General features: G+C 39.4%; 1 protein-coding gene across 9 annotated transcripts in view; it reads right to left on the bottom strand.

Annotated features, from left to right (window-relative positions):
* Window positions 1-22,128, bottom strand: part of Ehbp1 (EH domain binding protein 1) — a 288,954-nt gene that overhangs the window by 219,962 nt on the left and 46,864 nt on the right. For all 9 annotated transcript variants that reach the window (XM_052734711.1, XM_052734717.1, XM_052734718.1 and 6 more), the window contains exon 5: window positions 13,636-13,689. In XM_052734711.1, coding sequence (XP_052590671.1) covers window positions 13,636-13,689 — 54 coding nt within the window. The remainder of the gene's footprint in view (window positions 1-13,635; window positions 13,690-22,128) is intronic.

Here is a 22,128-nt window from a genome sequence, read left to right as displayed (position 1 = left end):
TAAGAACAGTTAGCAAGAAGCCTGCCATGGACATACAGTTTGTAAGTAATGTAAGTCTCTGTGTTTACTTGGTTGGGTCTGAGTGGCTGTGGGACTGACAGGTGAGAGAGATTTGTCCTGACCGTGGGCCAGGCAGGACCAGAAAAACTCTAGCTACAGATGGAGGTACACAGAATCTTAGGGTTCCTGCTGGCACAAAGTATAGACAAACATTCATAACAAACATTCTAAGTAACTTTAAAGTTAAAGAACTGTTTCAAAAAAATTAATAATAATAAAATCTTTAAGAGGGGGGGTGCTCAATGAGTAAGTAATTGCCTCTCAAGCTTGAAGCCAGGTGTTTGGCTGGTGGTCCATGTATCATCCCAGTCTTTGCAAAGCAAGCTGGTTACTTCAACTAGACAAACTGGCAAGCTCTGGTTCCAAATGAAAGACTCTGTGCTTCAACATATAAGGTGGACAATGACAGAAGATGACACCTGGCATCAACTCCACTTCCACATGCATGAGCACACATGTGACTGCATACACACACACACACACACACACACACACACACACACACACACACACACACACACATACACACCAGAAAAAAAAAACAAAAACCTGTGGGTGGAGGGAATGCATGTATGGGCTTTGTCTAAGTTTAACCAGAACAAGAGTAGGCAGGCTCACAAAGCTCTGTACAATTCCCAGATATGCTTTCCCTAATCTACCTGCAGTGACCCACCATACCATCGCGTACAACATAAAGCTGGCATCATTAAAAGACCAAGAAAGCCTGTGTCAACCATGGTTTCTATTCTAAATGCAGAAATTTTACACTGAGATAGTTAAAGAGGAAGCTTTGCTGCTTCTAATACAACCATTTTTTTCCCCACGGAGAAGTAAGAAGAAACAGCCCCACGTCAACTCCCCAGCCAGCTCAGTCAGTGGTGCTAGATCACTTCTCAAGATTCAAAATGGCCAACTTTGAACCTTCAGTCTAATAGGCCAGAGATCAACTAAAGGGAAGACATGTTCACAGCAGTGACCCAAATTTACTTACACACAGACCACCTGCTGACATGCTGGCACTTCAACTGAATGTGTTCGAGCAGCAGATAGAGAAGCTAATGTCTGAGATTTATTTTTTATAGTTTAGTAGAGCAACAGAAAATGAGGGAAGTGAGACAGCTGAGCTGGGATGGGGTTTCTTAAACTTTTTGTTTTCCATTTTCCCTTTTTCTCCAAGAAAATTTTACATGACCCCAGGAATGGAGATAAAACTAGGTATACAATCAAACATTTACTGGAAAAAATTAAAATTTTCTTTTAAAAATACTTTGATAAAAATTTGATTTTACCATGTACTAAAGAAGAAAGCAAATTTAAATACTAAAGTGACTGATATGCTTATTTGCCTTTAAAATAAAAATTAAATTGGCCGAATGTTTTATACTGCAGGATGTAGGGCATCTTCAACATTTTTCAAAGTTGATGAGATATTTTGGTTTATAATTGCTAATGCTGAGAACATGACTTCACACAAATATACAGTGCAAAAAGATAAATATATGTACAGAGTCATTTCAGAAATTGTTGGAAATTATTGGGAGCAGACTTCCAAGGCAAAATTCATTGAACTTTTTTTTTAAATAAAACTCAGGCAGAAACTCAAACAATGTTGTTTAAAATAAAATATCCTAGCACCAAACAATCCAAAGATACACTAACCTGACATTTCACACTAAGGAATGATGTTAGAAAACTATGTTTTCTGTAATTATGTATTATGCTTCCATAGAAGCAGTGAATTTATAACACAGAAAGAACACTGCAATTCCTAACATATAATAGTCTTGAACCTGAGCCAAGGTGTTCTGGACAGCATTGGATAGCATAGTGTGGTGTGATGGCATACAGGGCAGTGTGTGTGTTCAGAAGCAAGGCTGCAGTAAAGCCATAATTAATATTCCATTCAATCCATTTAAAAAAGCTTCAGGAGGTACCATCAAGTAAACTGAAATTAAAGAAAAAAAAAAAAAGGAACTAAGGAACCAAACTGTTCATCTCACTGGTCACAGCGTCAAGAAAACACTTCCTGATCCCCCACTGATGTCCAAAGGAAACACAGAACAATTAACTTGGTTAATTACTCTCCTACTATTCAATTCACTGGGTAGATAGTTTTTAAAAAGTAGATGTCTGTTGATCACAAACGAGGGAGCTCAGTTTCTCTCCATTGCGTCTGTTTTTTACCAACTCTCTGCCCCTCTGAACTCTTGCCCTTTCTCTGATGAATCTTCTTCCCTGTTTAGAATGTCTTTTGCCTAATTTCATTTTTTTTTTCTTCTAAAAAGCTGAACTCTGTAGCCACTCACTCCAGGAAATCTTCCCTGGCTTCTCCCTTCTTTATTGTTCTGTAACACCTAGTGGTATCTTCTCGCAATTCCCTGTCTAGACCCTCATTAGTAAGCTTGAGAACAAGCTATCAGGTGTCATCAAGTACAAGTCTTTCTTGGTTTAAAGCTGACATATTATTTTATGTCACTAAGAAAGAAAATAATCACTCCAGCTATATCTGGGAGATACTGTAGATATGTGACAGTCTCAATTTCATAGAAAAAAAAAGTATCAGGGAAAAACATGAACCTCACTATTGGTAAACATGTGCATGTCTTAATTGACTATATATTATTTACAAAATGTCTGGTGCATAGGAAGTGTACATTAAATGAATGAATTCAATCTATATTGGTTTATCAATATATTTTTTTCAGTTCTCTCAAAAACCAGTGACTCAAAAGAATAAAAATACTTAGCTATTTAAAACTCATATGTACAAATATATTAGCTCTGAATTTAGCTGGGTTATCTGTAACATAAACAAGTATCCAAACATAACTGGAGTGATTTCACACTTTTTATAAAGTCCCATGACAAAATATTAATTGTAGATTAACAATGGAAACACTGAATTGCACTAGATATTCTTTATTACACTAAGAACAGATAGATGAATTGCAAATAATCCAAAATAAAGACAATTCAAACTCATATTTTGAAGTATATCCGTGTCTTACATCATGAATGGTCACAAATACCAGAACAGTGGTGGATGCTCATGTGTTCTTAGCACACCAGTACAGTGGTGGATGCTCATGTGTTCTTAGCACACTGGTACAGTGGTGGATGCTCATGTGTTCTTAGCACACCGGTACAGTGGTGGGTGCTCATGTGTTCTTAGCACACCGGTACAGTGGTGGGTGCTCATGTGTTCTTAGCACACCGGTACAGTGGTGGATGCTCATGTGTTCTTAGCACACCGGTACAGTGGTGGGTGCTCATGTGTTCTTAGCACACCGGTACAGTGGTGGGTGCTCATGTGTTCTTAGCACACCGGTACAGTGGTGGATGCTCATTTGTTCTTAGCACACCGGTACAGTGGTGGGTGCTCATGTGTTCTTAGCACACCGGTACAGTGGTGGGTGCTCATGTGTTCTTAGCACACTGGTACAGTGGTGGGTGCTCATGTGTTCTTAGCACACCGGTACAGTGGTGGGTGCTCATTTGTTCTTAGCACACTGGTACAGTGGTGGGTGCTCATGTGTTCTTAGCACACCGGTACAGTGGTGGATGCTCATGTGTTCTTAGCACACCGGTACAGTGGTGGGTGCTCATGTGTTCTTAGCACACCGGTACAGTGGTGGATGCTCATGTGTTCTTAGCACACCGGTACAGTGGTGGATGCTCATGTGTTCTTAGCACACCGGTACAGTGGTGGGTGCTCACGAGTTCTTAGCACACTTACTTTAGAAGCCACTTCTTAATTTGTAAAGAGATGTTACAACCAAAAGGTAAAAAATTTTAATGAAACAAGAATATTTTGAGATGTTTACAAGATTCTTTGTCAAATTTTTAGGTTAAAGGTGGGGCCTGGAAGTTATGGAAAGCATAAATAAAAGTAGAAAAATTAAATTTTGAAATTATTAATTTAGAGACCTATTTTTTTTCAGGCTCTCTAGAAAAGAAAGTTATAAAGAAAATTGTATTTCCATAGAAGGCTAGAACCTTTTTTTCTAATCCTCAATAATCTACAAAGTAGATATCAATCCCATCATTTTATATATGAATATGCAGACACTATAAAAGATTAAATCATAAGCTGTGTATGATGACGCACACCTTTAATCCCAGCACTTGGGAGGCAGAAGCAGGCGGATCTCTGTGAGTTCGAGGCCAGCCTGGTCTACAGAGTGAGTTCCAGGACAGCCAAGGCTACACAGAGAAACCCTGTCTCAAAACAACAATAAAATGAAATCATTTGTCTACCACCCCAGCTTGTCAGTGGTAGACTGGCCGTAAAGCTTTGGTTTGTATATAAGTAGCTTTCCACTCTCAAGAAAACTCAGACAGGCAAAATTGGGAAAATTTTGTGACCAGAAATAAAAATTAATCTCAATTTACATATAAAAAGCTTACCTCAAGGAAAATGAATTTTGATGAGTAATAAATCCTAAAACTATTTCACAATGTCTCATAGCAGCCAAGTAATTAGTCCAAATAACTTTTGAATCTAATACAAATATAAAAGACTACCTTTCTTAATCTAATAAATAGGTTTCCTCACAGATCGATTGCTAAAGATGGCCAGTTAAAAACTCCTCTATGATTCTACAATCTCTACTTATTTCAGTATGCATGCACAGAAGTGTGGGTGGTGTGCACACGTGTGCATGCATGTGGAGGCCAGGTCAACAAGCATCTTCCTCGGTCATTCTCAACCTTTTTTCCTGAGACAAGGTCTCTCGTTGAAGTCCGGGGCTCATCAATTAGGCCAGGCAGACTGTCTAGAGACCTCTAGAGAGCTGCTTGTCTCTACCTACCCAGCACCAGGCACATGCTGCCCACCCGACTTTTAACACTTCTACTGGGGATCCAAGTTTGGGTCCCAGAGCCTGGTGTTCATACAGCAAGCACACTACCGAATGAACTACCTACCACTCCCACCCCTAAACTATTTTCACTTTTGTCACGTAAGGAGGCAGTCACTGAATTAGGCATTAAGGAAAAGGCCATGGAGAAAAATGAGACAGAATTAAACCCTAACTTAAGTTAAGAACTTTTAGCAGGTTCTTCAACCTCTCTGTGCATCCGTAGTTTTTTAGAGTTACATGTCTGATTCACAGTTTATTGCAATGAGAAATGAGAAGTGTGTATAAAGTATTCCACACAGCACTTGGTACAGTGTAAGTACCCAATAGACTTGTAAGAGTGATAGATTTGAGATTTCTTCTTCTTCTTCTTACTGGGATATTTAATATCTAGTAAAAGTTTACTCTGACAGCCAGGAATGGTGGCCTATGCCTGTAATTTCAGCATGCAGGGAGATGAGAATGGAGGATTGCCTTGAGTCCACCAAGATACAGACTAACAAACTGTTTCAAAAACCTGAAAGCAACAACAACAAAAAAGAAACCGCTCTCACTGTTGCTACTCTGAGACCTCTCAAAGCCAATTCCAAATGCCTTCAAATTCAAGGAACTTTTATCTTCTTTTTCTGTTATTACCTTTCAGAATCAAGAAAACGTATTAACTGACTTGCAAACAAAATCCATATTTTACAAGAGACTTTAGTACTTTCCTTCACTACATCTTTTATATGAAATGTTGACACAATTTAAGATGTAAGCTTGTACATTATATTGTAACGTACTTCTCGATAACTTATCTACAGGAGTAGCCTTTTCTCCAGTCGAGTCAATTCTACCACTCACCACTAAGGGGAGCTGTAACTCAGGAAAAGATTTATACAGCCTTGCTACATTTTCCCATCTTACAAAACTTATTTTATCAGCTTTCTTATTAAAATACAATTTAATTAATTGATAAGAATACTCCAATTCTTTTTGGAGACCTCTAAAGTGTAAGACTCACTAGCATACTATATATTTATGTTTAACATCTGTTTCTTTTGATCACACCATGTTTCACTAAGTTTTATTCTTTCCCTCCACTTTAGAGGAATGAATGGTTGAGAAAGATATCTTCTACCTGATTTACAGGCCACTTTAGTTCCAGGCCTGGACAGTGCAATGCACTACATGCTCCATGAATACTTACTACCCGACAAGTAGATGAATCCTGGTTCATGTGTTAATTTCAATGTTTAAAAAAAAAAAAAAACTCATTAGATAATATTAAGCAAATGTATTGACTTTGGTTTAAAAGAAAATGTCTAAGATCAGGCATTTAATCTCCTAGTTGGTTATGCAGACAGAGCCCATGAGATTGGCTTGGTTAATACATGTTTACAGTAGAATCCCTCTAAAATGATCTCGAAGAGAGAGCTGGACAATTAAAAGGAAGAAATACTGGTAACGAAAAACTATATTCAATACCTATTAATGGGTTTCATTCATGGTTTATATGGTTTCTTTAGTTTTGTTAACTTTTTTGTTTCTAAACATAACCAACACCCACAATGTAACATTAGTGAATTTTAACTTATTTTAAATTAAACAAAGACAACAGAGATATATTATGAATCCAAAATCTTTCTCAATTTAAATTATTTTCTCAATCTCTTATGGGTGTATGTAGCATTTGAGTCCAAATTTGACTGTCATTTTTAACTCACTTTTTTTTTCCCCAAGACAAAGTTTCTCTGTGTAGCCCTGGCTGTCCTGGGACTGGCTCTGTAGACCAGGCTGGCCTCCATCTGACTCTGTCTCCTGATTAAAGCCTTATGCACCACCACCACCAGGCTTTAACCACTTTTATAAATTCTTGCTAAAGTATAATATCATCTCACACGATTTCACTGTCTATGAAGTGCCTAGTTATATAATTACACTAACAGACCAACAGCATGTAAGGCCTTAAAGAAGTTCAAGGCCACTTATGAACCTTAGAGAGGTTCAAAAACTCATTTACAAAAGCAGAATTGGGTAGGAGTGTCAGAAACCAGCCTACCAATCACACTGGCACAGGCACACTTCAAAAACAGTGGTTCTACCTGGGTAATGGTGGCACATGCCTTTAATCCCAGCACTCAGGAGGAAGAGGTCGGCATATGAGTTCAAGGCCAGCCTGGTCTACAGAGAGAGTTCCAGGACAGCCAGGGCCGTTACACAGAGAAACCCTGTTTTGGAAACAAAACCAAACAAACAGTTGTTTCAAAAAGACGCTGGAAAATAAGATGACCCACGTAAACGAAGTAGTCATTGCCCAAAAGAGGTCACCTGTGACAGTGTGGTGTTGCTATCTTACTGCCATTTCCTTCAATATGCCTACAGGATGCCACTAATGTAATTCTTCTCTTAAGATGGAACTTTAGTAGGACCTGAATGGTTCACTGGTTTAACTATAATCATTGATCCACTGACTCCTTCAATAGTGATGCATTGGGAAGCTATTTTGCCACAATAAAATAATGCCATAGTGGTTACAGAGGTAAGCAGAATAAAGGGTTTCCTGTGTTAGTTACTTAACCAACAAGTGTCCCTGTTAGTGTTTCATAAAATGGACCTGGACTTTCCATTGCCTGTGAAAAGACTTAACACACTTGGATAGAGTTAAAACATCTGCACAGGTAAAGAAGAAAAAGAAAACAATTCTCAAAATCTACTTAAAGCCATCTTGAAAACTGAATCAGAAGATCTGCTTAATTCTAATCCATCTTGCCGGTGAGTGCATTCAGCACTTGCCCTGTTTTGCTCCAGGTTTAGTTTTACACAACATTCCTTGGCATTAGGTGGTTCATAATTTATGATGGTTGTCCTCCTTTAGAATAGTTAAAATAGAACATTCTTGGGCTCGCAAGATGGTTCAGCAGATAAAGATTCTGCTGCTCCAGCACAGACTGTGGTTCTGATCTGCAGCACCCAAGTGAATGCGCACATAGAATCCCAGCACTCAGAAGCAGAGGCAGAGGTTCTGAGCAAGCTGGCTACAGAGACTCACTCAATCTGTGAGGTTCAAGAGAGAGACCCTGACTCAAAATATAGCATAGGGAGTGGTTGAAGACATTCAACACCAACCTCTGGCCTACACACACACACACACACACACACACACACACACACACACACACACACACATATGCACATGAATCGACATACACACATGCACCCACACACATGACCATGCAGACACACACATGCAAACAAAATAGTGTATTCTCATGAAGTAATGGATTAAAAATGTTTCAGTCATAATATATCTCATTTATGCTCTTTCTTAAGCATTAAGAGTATGGCAATTTCATAAGACTTCTAAAGTCTAGTAACTGTGTATCTGATAATGTACACACAACTGACCTTTTTCCTTTAATCTTTTAAAAATAAACACATTATAGTAGTAAAAATAGATCAAAACTCGTAATTAGTTGTGTGTGTGTGTGTGTGTGTGTGTGTGTGTACTCAAGCCTGTGTTTTAGAAACTGCTTTTCTAATTCTTTGTGTGTGTATGCATATGCGTATGTGTACGTGTATGTGTGTACATGTGTGTGTGTGTGTGTTCGTACGTGTGTTTTGGAAACTGTTTTTCTAATTGTGCCTGTGTGTGTTTTAGAAACGGCTTTTCTAATTCTGTGTGTGTGTGTCTGTGTTTACTGTGGAGTATGCACAGTGAATAAAAAGAGGCAAGCACACCGGTGAACAGGCATAGAGGGCAGGAGAAGTGCCAGGAGTCTCCCTCTGCCACTGTCAGCCTGGTTTTTTGTGGCAGGGTCTCTCCCTGAATCTAGACGTTGTGCTTTTCCATTTATCTTTTCAGCTTGGCTAGCAGCCAGCAACCCCAGCTTCCTCCTGCCTCTGACCCCTGGTGCTGGAGCTGCAGATGCTATGCAGGCCTCACCCTTCTTGTCCATGGGTGATGGGATCTGAACTCAGGACCTCACAATGCACAGTAAGTGCTCTCAACCAGTAAGATGTCTTTCCAGCCCCTCATAATCATCTTTTCACAAACAAGAACTAAACAAAATGCTGCTATAAAGACAGGTAAAGCCAACAAAATACAATCCTAACAAATTTACCTTTGTTATTTTCTATCATGGCATTCCTAGTGAGCATTGTTGCTGATGTCACCATCTTTACTGAAGGCTGGTACCCACCTCCTGCATTTGTTAATTTTTGTTTTTCTCAAGTTATCTTATCAAACATCTAGATTTCATTTTTGTTTCTACCCCTGGTATTAGAAATCAAAACCCAAGGTCTTCCACGGGCTGAGAAGAGCTCTAGCACTTGGCTATCCTCAGACCTTGCTCTTCTCACCAGAGTCTTAGCACGCAGCCCAGGCTGGCCATGTGCTTGCTGTGAAGCCAAGGCTGACTTCAAACCTGGTCCTTCCTCGCCTCCCAGGTGCTGGGACTACAGAACTGCACCACCAGGCTCAGGTTCCATTAGACTGTTGCTCTGTTTGGGCACTGACTCTGGCCCTCCACACACCAGGTAATGCTCCACTTGGCCTACATCCCCAGCCCTCCATTAAGTTTTGATCAGTAAAAGAGCTTAAAAAACCGACACTATTTTCTTTAATATTCATAACTAAGAAGTTATGTTTTGGCTACAAGCAGACTAATATCTCTCTTTAAATGAGAATCTGGTTTATAGCACAACTCAGTTTTCTTTTTCTTATTTCTCAATCTGGAATGGGAACTACTACAGAAACAGGCAAGGGGTGGCAATGGCAGGAATCATACTCAGTAATTCATAGAAAGGAATGTGCAACAACACCCAAACCCACTTAATAAACACAGAATAAATAAACACTCAATTGTACTTGTTTTAAAGTTACTGATTTAAGGGTGCTACCCTAAAGCCAGGGGCAGAGGCACACACCTGTAGACCCAGAGATGACGCAAGAGGGCCATGTGCCTAGAACTCCAGGACAGCATGGTCCACGCAGCAAGACCCCATCTCAAAATAAAGGAGCAAGGGAGACTATGGAAACAGCTTGAGTATGAGAACTTGAGTTTGATCCTAAAACCCATACAAAATGACAGTGTTGGGAGGGCAGAGAGAAGCAGATCCTTGGGACTCTCTGGCCAGTCAGTCTGGCTTATTTGGTGAACTTGAGGCCAGTAAGAGACCATGTCTCAAAAACAAGATGGACAGCATCTGAGGAACAACATGGGAATTGTCCTCTGTACTCTACATGCATTAACACACATGCACACATGTATCATCACCCATATGAGCACGCACGCACACACGTAAAACACCCTATATAATTCCTTCAAGTATTCCATTTGTTATGAATTTGAAAACCTGGAGTTTAATCTATAGAAGTTAAATTTCAAATAGTTTATAAAAATATTCCCATGCAGGCCAGCAAAATGGCTCAGAGTTAAAGAAGCTCTCTGAACCACATCACCAGGGTATATTTTTCACAATGATGTGTTTACATAGTAAAATAGTTTATCTATATCTTATGAGATAAATGATAAGAATAGTTGAACACAACCTACATTATTTAATTAGAGTTTGTGAATTTAACATATTTGGAGAGACGGAAAGCCAGCAACATTTTGTTGTTGTTGTTGTTCTTTTCTTCCCATGTTCACTCCCTCCCCTGACTGATTTCTAGAAATTTCAGCTATTTTGTTAATAGGCAAGTGGGCAAAATATGTTTCTGGACTTAAACATATTTTACATTAAAAAGTTACAAACAATCATTTTTGAGAAATACATATCCCAATATAGAAAGAAAATCTAATACATATCTTTATTTTGCATTCCATTTAAAGTTTACCATTTTAAGATTTAGTATGTACCTCTGTTAATCTTTAAAATACCTTTTGCAGTCAAATCTAGTAATGTCATAGAGTTTTCCTTAAAAAAAACCTCAAGCCTTTTGGTAATTAGTTTATAACCTGATTTTCAGAAATGTGGAACTATTGCTTCTTTATCCTAAGACTCAACAGTAAGAACACCTTCCTACAACAGAAAACTGGTTTTAACACACTTTTACTATTAAACTGTTTGAATGTAACTCACTAAGTCTGCAGCATATCAAGTTTCACATGTACAGATGAGACATGAGCAACAGAAGGTCATCCACTGGGAGCTCTCCATCGGAAACAAGCATGTTAGCTTTCAAGTCTAACGTAAACAAGTCTCTCGGGTTTTGTGTTTCTTCCCAGTATAATGTATGCTCAAATGCATCCCTACAAAAACGCCAACACTGCTGATGTGCATGAGACGTGACCGTGCTGTCAGTGCTCTGCACCAGCCATCAGAACTCCCCAACTGTGTTTGTACCCGGTACCTGAGTTTGCTCACACACTTCCCAACACTTTAAACCGAGAAATGGACCAAGCCACTGCTGGGAAAAGCTCAAGTTCCCTTTTAACACTGAGATACAAAGCCAAGCACAGAAGGAAGGAACATGATACAAAGAACATCATAAGCAGCTATGTCGAAGTCTTAGAGTTCTGAGGAGGAGGATGACAATAACATCAAAATCCTTAATCCTCCCAACAACTCACAAACTTTCAAACTGAGGAGTTCAGAAACCTGCCCCTGAGCAGAGAGCCTGTAACTGGGACAACCAGGGCCTCAAACTAGTCTATCTTTGTGTGTGTGTGTGTGTGTGTATGTGCATGTTCGTTCAGAGAGCATCAAGTCCCTGGAGCTAGAGTTATAGGCATTTGTTACAACACCTGATGGGCAAAGTAAACTCCAGTCTTCTGAGAAAACAGCAAGTACTTTTAAACAATAAGCCATCTCTCTAGCCCCAAGAGGCCTAGACTCTTAATCATTATACTGTCATTGCCTATTTTCTCTAGTCCCTAGTTAGAAAGCATTTATTTAATACCACTGTATACCTGCTAGCCTCTTGGGATTCTGTTGTAGAATATTATTTTAAGGTGTGTTACTTTTGTTTATGTTGCATTTGTTTAACTCTGTGAAGCTGTGTTACTTTGCCTGTCTAAAACACCTGATAGTCTAATAAAGAGCTGAACAGCCAATAGTGAGGCAGGAGAAAGGATAAGCAGGGCTGGCGGCAGAGAGAATATATAGAAGGAGAAACCTAGGAGGAGAAAAGGAAAGAAGAGGTAGCCAGAGGAGGAGGAGGACTCCAGGGGCCAGCCACCCAGCTACACAACCAGCAACAGAATACGAGTAAGATTTACAAAAGTAAGAGAATGGGAAAAGCCCAGAGGCAAAAGGTAGACAGGATAATTTAAGTCAAGAAAAGCTGGTTACAAACAAGCCAAGGTAAGTATAATAAAGAATAAGCCTCCACGTGTGTATTTATTTGGGAGCTGGGTCATGGGCCCCCCAACAACAGAATTCCAAAATATGAAAGCATTTACTATATAAGAAATACCATGCTAGATGCTTAAGAGATTTAAAAAAAAAAAAGGTAAGTATGGATCCTGTTTTCCTACCCATTCTGTTAGCCTGTGTGTTTTTGTGGGTGAATTGAGTCCATTGATATTAACAGATATTAATGACCAGTGATTGTTAATTCTTGTTATTTTTGGTTTTGTTGGTGGTGGCAGTGTGTGTGTATGTTTCCCTTCTTTGGGATTTGCTGGTGTGAGGTTATCTATTGCCTGAATTGAGATGATCAAGTTGGAGGAGAGACGGAGAAGGACAGCAAAGAAAGAGATATCTTGACAGAGGGAGTATTAGAGGGTTAGGGAGGAAGCTGGTACTACAGAAATCTCCAGGAACCACAAGGATGACCCCAGCCAAGACTCGTAGCAATGGTGGAGAGGGTGCCTGAACTAGCCTTCCCCTGTTATCAGATTGGTGACTACCCTAATTATCATCATAGAACCTTCATCCAGTAACTGATAGAAACAGATACAGTGATCCACAGCCAAGCACTTGGCCAAGCTCCTGGAGATGAGTTGAAGAGAGGGAGGAGGGATTACATGAGTAAGGTGGGTCAAGATCATAATAAGGAAAACCACAGAGACATCTGACCCAAGCTAGTGGGAGCTCACAGACTCTGGACTGACAGATGGTGAATATGCATGGGACCGAACTAGGCCCTCTGAATGTGGGTGACAGTTGTATTGCTTGATCTGTTTGTAGGGCCCCTGGCAGAGGGACCAGGACTTATCCCAAGTACATGAACTGGCTTTTTATAGCCCATTCCCTATGGTGGGATGCCTTGTTCAGCCTTGATTCGGGAGGAGGGGCTTGGTCCTGCCCCAACTTGGTATGCCAGCCTTGGCTGACTACCCAAGGGAGGTCTGACCCCTATGAGGAGTGGATGGAGGGTAGGGTAGGGGGAAGAGGGGGCAGATTTAGAGGGGAGGAGGAGAAGGGGAGGAAGGGGGAACTGTGGTTGGCATGCAAAATGAAAAATAAAATAAAATGTAAAAAAAAAAAAAAAAAAAAGATAAGTAAATGACTTTGCCCTCAGGTCCCAAACAGAATACAGATCGTGTGTGTGTGTGTGTGTGTGTGTGTGTGTGTGTGTGTGTGTGTGTGTGTGTGTTTGTCATTAAAGATTTTTACAGTTCTGTCATAAAAATTTTATAATCAATTGTTATCGATAAGAACTTCTAAAACCTACAAATTCCCTAGGACGTTTTCATAAAGTAACATCTCTCCCATCACCAAACTGCTCATGCACTTTAATATTACAGGGAGGTGAAAGAGCACTGAGTATGTGTCATCAACTTACATTCTCAATGACAAATGTCCACTCTTTGTCTTCAAATTCTTCTGCATGAGGATCCTGCAACAAAAGCAAATTATGAGAAGTACAAAACACTTATCTTTAGTCCAATTAATACAATCAGGAAAATACAAATAAGCTTGTTTGTAGTTTTACTAACTTCTTAAAAGGAAGGAGCACAATAACTTTTTAAAGAAAACTATCTGAGTAATTTCTCTAAAAAAATCATTATTTTATATTGAGAAATTCTTTTCTTTTTGTTGACACATCTCTCCCAGTACCACATCTATGACAAGACACAGACACATGATCACAGACAGACAACTCTGTGAGTCAACTAGTATTTCGTTGACATACTAAGTGTTCACAGAAAGTCCTTCTCTTACCTTTATAACTCCTGTATATGAAACTAAATGCCTCCCTTAAGCCAGTGTTCTGATACAGAGATTATGTAAGCCCCTGGAATTTCCAAGTATTCCGAGGGATTTCATAATCAGACAAAAGAGCCAATCAACATGAGCTGTTGACAGCCCTCTTCCCGCTTCTGTCAAGAGAAGACCTAAGGAATCCAGGGTTGAGGGATCCTGCTACCCAGGTACAATACTGTCTGTTCAGTTGACAAATACTGACTACTACCCTAGAGACTACAGAAGTAGGCTATGGGCTCATGCATACTTGTTCGTGCATTTAGAGACAAAGACCATACACAACTATGAATAAGCATATGATAAATGAAATAAAAGACCAAGATGGAGATCAGAAAACAACACATTTTATCTTGCAGAAATGAAGAGGAAAAGTTTCACAAGAGACAAAATACCCAGATTCAGCAGAACTATGTGATTTCTACAGATTAGAAGTAAAGGCAACAGAGTGTAACACACAGAGAACAAGGCAGAGCATTCATCATCCTCTGCTTCCTGACTGCGGATGGATGTTCCTGCCGCAGGCCTTCCCCACCACCATGCACAACTTCTCCTTCAAGTTGGGATGTCAGGGTAGATTATCATAGCAAAAGGGAAGTAACTAAGACATGGGGCAAGAAAAATAGCAATATTGTAACTTTTAAGTTCTAGATTCTTCATATAGGAATTGGCATTCTTTCAAATCCATTTCAAAGTGATCAAAAATTATACAAAGAAAAAATAATTCAATAACTTTAAAAAGAGAAAGAAAATAGTGGGCTCATAAGACATTTATATTCAATGTATTCAAATTCAAGTCTACGTATGAGGGGTAGGTGTGGAGATAGCCACAGTACGATGGCATTTCAGTAGAGCAGACTAAAATAGGCACACCCACATGGAGATGGACTCCGGTATCTCTGTACAGGAGCTCCACCTGCTCCTCACAGAAAAGCATCTTATTCATAATCTTATATCATAATCTTCTGTTGCTATGGTGTAGTGGGTAGTTGTTTCAGCTTTGACCCAAAAGTAGTACCCCTAGTGAGGCTTCTGGTAACTGCCACGCCTACCTATGACCTGCCCCTGGGGCGGGGCCGAGATGGGAGCCCTTAAGACCCAAGATCCGGATGTGCTGGGTCTCTTGATCCCTTGTGCTCCTGGATGCTGGATGGTAGACTGAGCAGAGTTCTCCAGAGAACACCACTGGACTACACCTCACCTCTTCCGGATCCTGTAACCAACCCCTTTACTGGCTGTAAGTTACCCCAAAATAAACATCCTTTTAACTACATGGAGTTACCTTAATAAATCCCCCATTATCTGGCGCTCATGTGGGGCAAACTCCAAACACCTGGGTGGCCTCCTCCCTCAGCTTCTTCTGTGGCTGCTGTGGCACGCTTTCCACACTTCCCAGTTTTCTTCCCTGCCTCTTTTAAAATTCCCACCCCTCCTGGGGACCAAGCGCTTACCCGTTCAGCTCATAACCACCCCATAATCGCCCGGTACTGCTCCCTCCCTCCCAGCTTGCCAGCATGTGCCTGCCAAGTTCTGTACGGCCAAGGAGCACCTCTGCTGTGAGTCTGGTTCCATTCCCCACTCAAGGGAGCTGCTGAGTGCAGACCCAGCTCCCCTGGTAAGCTTAGCCCAAGACCAGTGAAAAGCCCCCCCACCTCCCCGCGCCCCTGCCGCTGGCTCCCACCTGAACCTAAGGCGCCCACCGTCTCACCCAGACGCTGCTCAGAGGCTGTCTGGCTAAAGTAGATGCTCTGAGGGTACCTGCTCCTGGGGCTCAGAGGCGCTGAGGGGGTTTTGGAGCCACAGCTGCCAGCCATCATCCTTGCTGCCTGGAGTTCTGTATGCACTGAGCTCAGGCCACTCAACCACACACACCCGCCTCTTGGCTGAGGAAAGGGGAAAGGCCAGGCAGACCATGAAAGCCAAGCCAGGCCCTGAAGCTCCAGGGAGTCACAGGAAGATCTGCCTATGCCACCTTGCTGCTGCATCCCGCACCTCCTCCACACAGGCACACAGGACACTCCCACCTGCAGCTGCCGCCAGCCAAAGCCTTCAGCTGGTATACAACAACACCTGCTAGCCAAAAAGCACTACTACACCCAAAAAAAACATCGCAAGGGCAGTAAGATAAGCAAGCCAGTGCTTTACTTTAGGTAAGAGTACTTGATAATTTTACACCTTGAAACAGACTAGCAAATTTTGAGTAATTCTTATAATATGGATGAAAAATTACTTCACAAGAATTTAAAAACATGAATGACATTTTCCTGGAAATATATGACCTTCCTAAGGCCTATGTGGCCTGTAACATTTTGGCATTTACCATAATAATTCACACAGCATTCAAATACTGGTTTAATAATAATAACAAAGATGAGTCATTATTGGGACTGATACAGACTTTAAAAGATAGCAATGAAAGCTTACATAAAAGATTCTTTCTCTGGAATCTGCTAACAAGGATTTACAAAATAGTAATAAAAATTTACAAAACAGGCTTCTTAGTTTGGAAACTGCTAACTTAATACAAGAACTTCAGTCCATTAATAATAAATGTATAGCCAAATTTGATTTTATTGATAATAAATATGAATACTTAATGGATAGAACAATAACTCTCCAGGGTGAAGCTATTGCTACTCAGACACTTTACAAGGAAGAAAGATTATCATTAACTGATAAAATAAGTTCTATGGAATGATATGTTTCAGAAGAACATAAAAAGTTGCATGACTCCATGAGAAATCTGGAATCCCTTGCAATAGAGGAGGTTCACTCCCTAGAACAGACTCTAGGTGCTCATTTGCAAGCCTGGAAGAAACTCTCAGTAAATGAGACAAGGGACCTAATAAGTAGAAGGGCAAGACCATACAGGTCATAACATCTCCAGATGGCTCTCATACAATGGCTTATCCTGTCATTATCCAGGAGAGGCCAGCACATGACAGACACCCTGAGCCTTCGTGGAATATACATTACAACCGATTTCGATGAGAGATTTTTTTAAATCTATGAAAGAAGCAATAGTCACATATAGAATACACTCAACATATGTAAGACATGTTAAATTCATGATCTACCTCACAAAGAGTCATTCCAGATGACTGGAATCAGTTAATTTCAGCTGTTCTAGAATATAGCCAGCAGTTACAATGGAAAAGATGGTTGAGAGAAAAGGCAAGAAATATACAGCAACAAAGTATATAGAAATATACAAGAAATATAGAGCAAACAAAGCAACAAAGAGGTGTTGAGATCTCCCAAGATCAAATTTTTGGTGAGGTACATTTTGCTGATAGGAACGTACAAGCCACTTATGATGAGCATACAATATCCCTATGCTGTACAGCAGCTCTAAATGCTTGGGGGAAAAAAATCCAGAACCAGAAAAACCAACTGAGGTATACACAAAGGTATTTCAGGGACTGCAAGAACCTTTCACTGATTTTTTACAAAGGCTGACCACAGTTATAATGAAAGCTGTGTCAGATAAAGAATTAAGATAAGTATTAACTGAGTCCTTGGCGTTCAACAATGCTAATACAGAATGCAAAAGAATACTTATGCCATTAAAGGTCAGATCAGCTCCTTTAAAAGAACAGATTCAGTATACTAATGGTGTTGAGTCTCTTAACTATAGTAATGTGGCTTCAATAGGAGAGACAATTCCCAGAGGTGGAAGAAGGTCCCATGGTGCCAAATGTTTTAAATGTGGTATACGAAGTCATATAAGTAAAAACTGTACATGGGGAGCTCCTACAAGTAATACTCCTTATAGAAATAACCCAAACAGGAGACCCCAAACTTCTGGATTATGTAGAAGATATGGCAAAGGACGATACTAGACCAATGAGTGCAGATCAATAATAGATATATGAGGGACCATTTTACCAGCGAGAAATACCTCAGGGGGCCTCTTACAGGCTCCCAAATCAAACATGGTCCAAACACTTCCCAGCCACTGTATAGGAAATTCTTCTCCAGGTCAATTAAATAAACCAATGCCTAATGTAAAGAACAATACTACACTAGATAATAGAACAGCTCTGATAGATTAATCAAAAATTCCAAAGAAAACAATAAAATGAATATTTTGACAGACTTCCATAAATGAACAAAGACCAAAGCTTAGAATTCAAATAATGGCATTGTTCTGGACGGCCTGGTAGACACAGGTATGGATGTGACTATAATTACACCAAAATCATGGCATCCAAATTAGCCTCTTCAAGAGGTAGATGTCCAATTTCTAGGGGTTGGAACCCTATCTCAAATAAAACAGAGTTCGAGATGGGTTGAATGCATAGAGCCAGAAGGACAGCGAGGAAGGCTGAAGCCATATGTAGCAAATGTAGCAGTGAATCTTTGAGGCCGAGATCTGTTACAGAAGAATACTCAGATTAAAATTCCTACACTCCTAGAAAAGGAACACAGACCAATGCATGTTTCTAAAAATAATATCATAACATGCTATAAAAAAGAGTCACCAACTGTTCAAGCTGTATATAAACAGAATACAACTGCTGTTGAACTCTCAGAAGTACCAACTGCCTTACCTTTAAAATGGCTAATAAACTAATAAACCTGTCTGGGTTGAACAATGGCCTTTGACAAAAGAGAAGCTACAAGCTTTAGAACAGCTGGTTCAAGAGCAGTTAAATGTTCAACACATTGAAGATTCTACCAGTCTTTGGAATTCTCCTGTATTTGTTATTTTAAACAGTTTGGTAATTGGAAAATGTTGACAGATCTGAGAGCTATTAATAAAGTAATTCAGCCCATGGGCTCCCTACAGAATGGGATGCCCTTGCCCTCTCTGCTACTCAAAGAATGGCCTATAATAGTTATTGACTTAAAAAAGTTTCTTTACCATATCCTTACAAGAAAATGATACAGAAAAAATTGCCTTCAAAGTGCCTAATTATAACAATTCCCAGGCAGTCAAGAGATTATCAATGGGAGGTCCTCCCACAGGGAATGTTAAACAGCCCTACCCTGTACCAATATTTTGTGCAAAAACCATTGGAGATAATTCATGTGAAGTTTCCACAATCCATAATTTATCATTATATGGATATCTTATTAGCTGATCCAATGTTAGGCACATCAGAAAGCATGTTTAAAGAAATAAAAAAGAAGTTTTGCCTCACTGGGGACTACAAATTGTTCCTAAAAAATACAAAGAAGAGATTCTATTAATTACTTAGGATATAAGATAGAGCTACAAAAAATTAGATCCCAAAAAGGACGACTAAGGAGAGGTCAATTGCAGACTCTTAAAATGATTTTCAAAAATTGTTAGGAAGCATTTCCAACTTACTGGGTATCATGGGAATACCCAAAGATAGACTACAAAATTTGACTAGTATTCTAAAAGGAGACAAAGAATTACATAGTCCAAGATAATTATCAGCAGAAGCTGAAAAGGAATTGGCTCTAGTAGAAAAGACAATTCAAGAAGCACATGTGGATCGTGTGAATCCAGAACTTAAATGTATTCTGGTCATACTCCCCTCTTGATATTCTCCCACACATATTTTGATGCAGAGGGAAGATATTTATATTGGAATGGATATTTCTACCACATAAACCAAATAAGTTAATGACATATAGAAAAGATCTCTGATTTGATTCAAAAAGGAAAATTAAGACTTTGCCAGTTGACAGGAATGGACCCAGAAGAAATTGTTGTACCTTTAACTAATGAGGAAATTTCCTCACTATGGAAAGATAATGAATACTGGCAGAGAGCCTGTAGTAACTTTTTGGGAGAGATTAGCAACCGTTATCCCAAAAGCAAGAGAATAGAATTCAAAAAGAAGACTGAATGGGTCCTTCCTCACATTGTATGACAAAAGCCAATTTCTGGAGTCCTCATATTGTATACTGATACAAATAAATCAGAGAAAGCAGGATACAAATCAGGGGACTTAAATAAAGTGGTTCAAAATCCATACAACTTTGTACAAAAAGCAGAACTGTATGCCATTTTTATGGTACTGATGGACTTCACAGAACCCCTCAATATAGTCACTGAATCTCAATATGCAGAGTGAGTTGTTTTATATATTGAAACTGCTGAATTTATTCCTGATAATACAGAATTAACTTCATTATTCATACAATTGCAGGAAATCATCAGAAATAGGGAATATCCTATATATATAAACACATATCAGATCCCATATGGGTCTGCCAGAACCTCTAGCACAAGGTAATGATGAGATTGATCAGTTACTAATAGGTAATGGGCTAGAAGCCTCAGAATTTCATAAGAAACACCATGTAAATAGCAAAGGTTTGAAGAAGGATTTCTCCATCACTTGGCAACAAGCCAAGGATACTGTAAAAAAAAAAAAAAAAAACCCCAGACAAAAAAATCATATATATATCCCCTACTTGTTCCTTCTATAACCAAACTCCATTACCTGCAGGGAGCAATCCAAAAGGTATACAAAAAATAAAATAAAATTTGGCAGATGAATGTGTTTCCTTTCACAGAATTTGAAAGATTAAAGTATGTACACCATACCATTGACACCTATTCAGGATTTCAGTGAGCAACTTCTATGAGTTCTGAAAAGGCTGATTCTGTGATTACACACCTATTAGAAGCTATGGCCATCGTGGGAATACCTGTACAAATTAAGACAGACAATGCCCCAGCATATGTCTCCAATAAAATGAGACAGTTTTCTGCTTATTACAATATAAAGCATGTTATAGGTACACCACACAATCCCACAGGCCAAGCAGTCATAGAAAGATCCAATCAAACTTTAAAGGATATGCTAAATAAACAGCAACAGGTAACAATGACTCCTAGAAATAGATTGCATAATACTTTATTAACCTTGAATTTTCTCAGTGCTGATGAGAAAGGAACAACAGCTGTGGAGAGACATTGGACAACAGACAGACAAAACTTCTGAGCTAAATCAACCAATTTATTTCAAAGATGTGTTGCCCTCAGAATGGAAACCAGGATATGTCCTATGATTGGGAAGGGGTTTTGCTTTTGTTTCTGCAAGAGAAGAAAAGCTATGGATACCAACAAAATTAATAGAAATTTGATTCGAACAGAAGAAACCCCTTGATGAGGAGAAATAAAAGCTCATCCACCATTGTGACATCTCTACAAGTAGTAAGAAAAATTTAACAAACAAGGGTTGGGGTAGGGTTCTGTTTTTCTCTTTACAGGATAATAGAAATATCCATCTTCCAGAAATCATAAGGTCTTGGACATCCAGACATCTACAGTAGAAAGAAAGAATTTATTGGTACCAATCTACACCAGGTAACATCTCACTGCCTACCATCTATATCTCTTTAATTCTAGAAAAGTTGTGGTTCCGACTCAATTATACACCAAACTGGTTTGGGGGTTGGAATTGGCTCACTCCTTCTCTAAACCCAAGCATATTCCTAAAAGAAAAGGTTGAGAGATTCTGTCTCATATCAGAAGAGCCACCTGGTATGGGACAGAAGAAAACCAATAAAAAGGGACAATTATCTTTAAGATTTTAATTCTCTCCATGCTTATTCTTGATTTCTCAGAACCTTTCTTACATGTCATGCTATCTTTAAACCCAAACTTCCCATTTTGATATTAATAATGTTTAAGTTTTTCACAGTAAAAAATAAGTTTTTCCAATAGCAATCTCTGAAGACTCCAGAAGGAAGAAGGAGCCCCACAAAACAACTCTACCCAGTCCAGAATGATGCCATGGTACTCATCATTATACTACACTTCTAGCCACAATCTCAGACAGTCTTACCCATTACTCTGAGACTGACTGTAGAATCTACAGTTAGTCCAACTGAGACTTAACTATCTGAGCCTTCTTACAGGACTCCACAGAGATACCTTCACCCCCTGAACAGCAGGAAGCAATTCTAAGAAAAGGAGACCCTTTTTTCCCAAAGGTTTCATGTTTCTGAGGATCATGGATAATGGTTATAGGGTTGGGGGTAGAAGAAAACATTGGACTCGGGATTCCCCTTAAGAAAAGAAAAAGGGGAATGGATAGGTATAGGATATTAAGGTCGATTATTGTATACACTAGTAAAATAATTT

Source organism: Peromyscus californicus, unplaced genomic scaffold (assembly GCF_007827085.1).
Source record: "Peromyscus californicus insignis strain IS unplaced genomic scaffold, ASM782708v3 Scaffold_13__1_contigs__length_99412109, whole genome shotgun sequence".
In the NCBI taxonomy this organism is placed as follows: Eukaryota; Metazoa; Chordata; class Mammalia; order Rodentia; family Cricetidae; genus Peromyscus; species Peromyscus californicus.
Note: the sequence above shows the minus strand (reverse complement) of the source record. Positions and strands in the feature narration are given on the sequence as shown.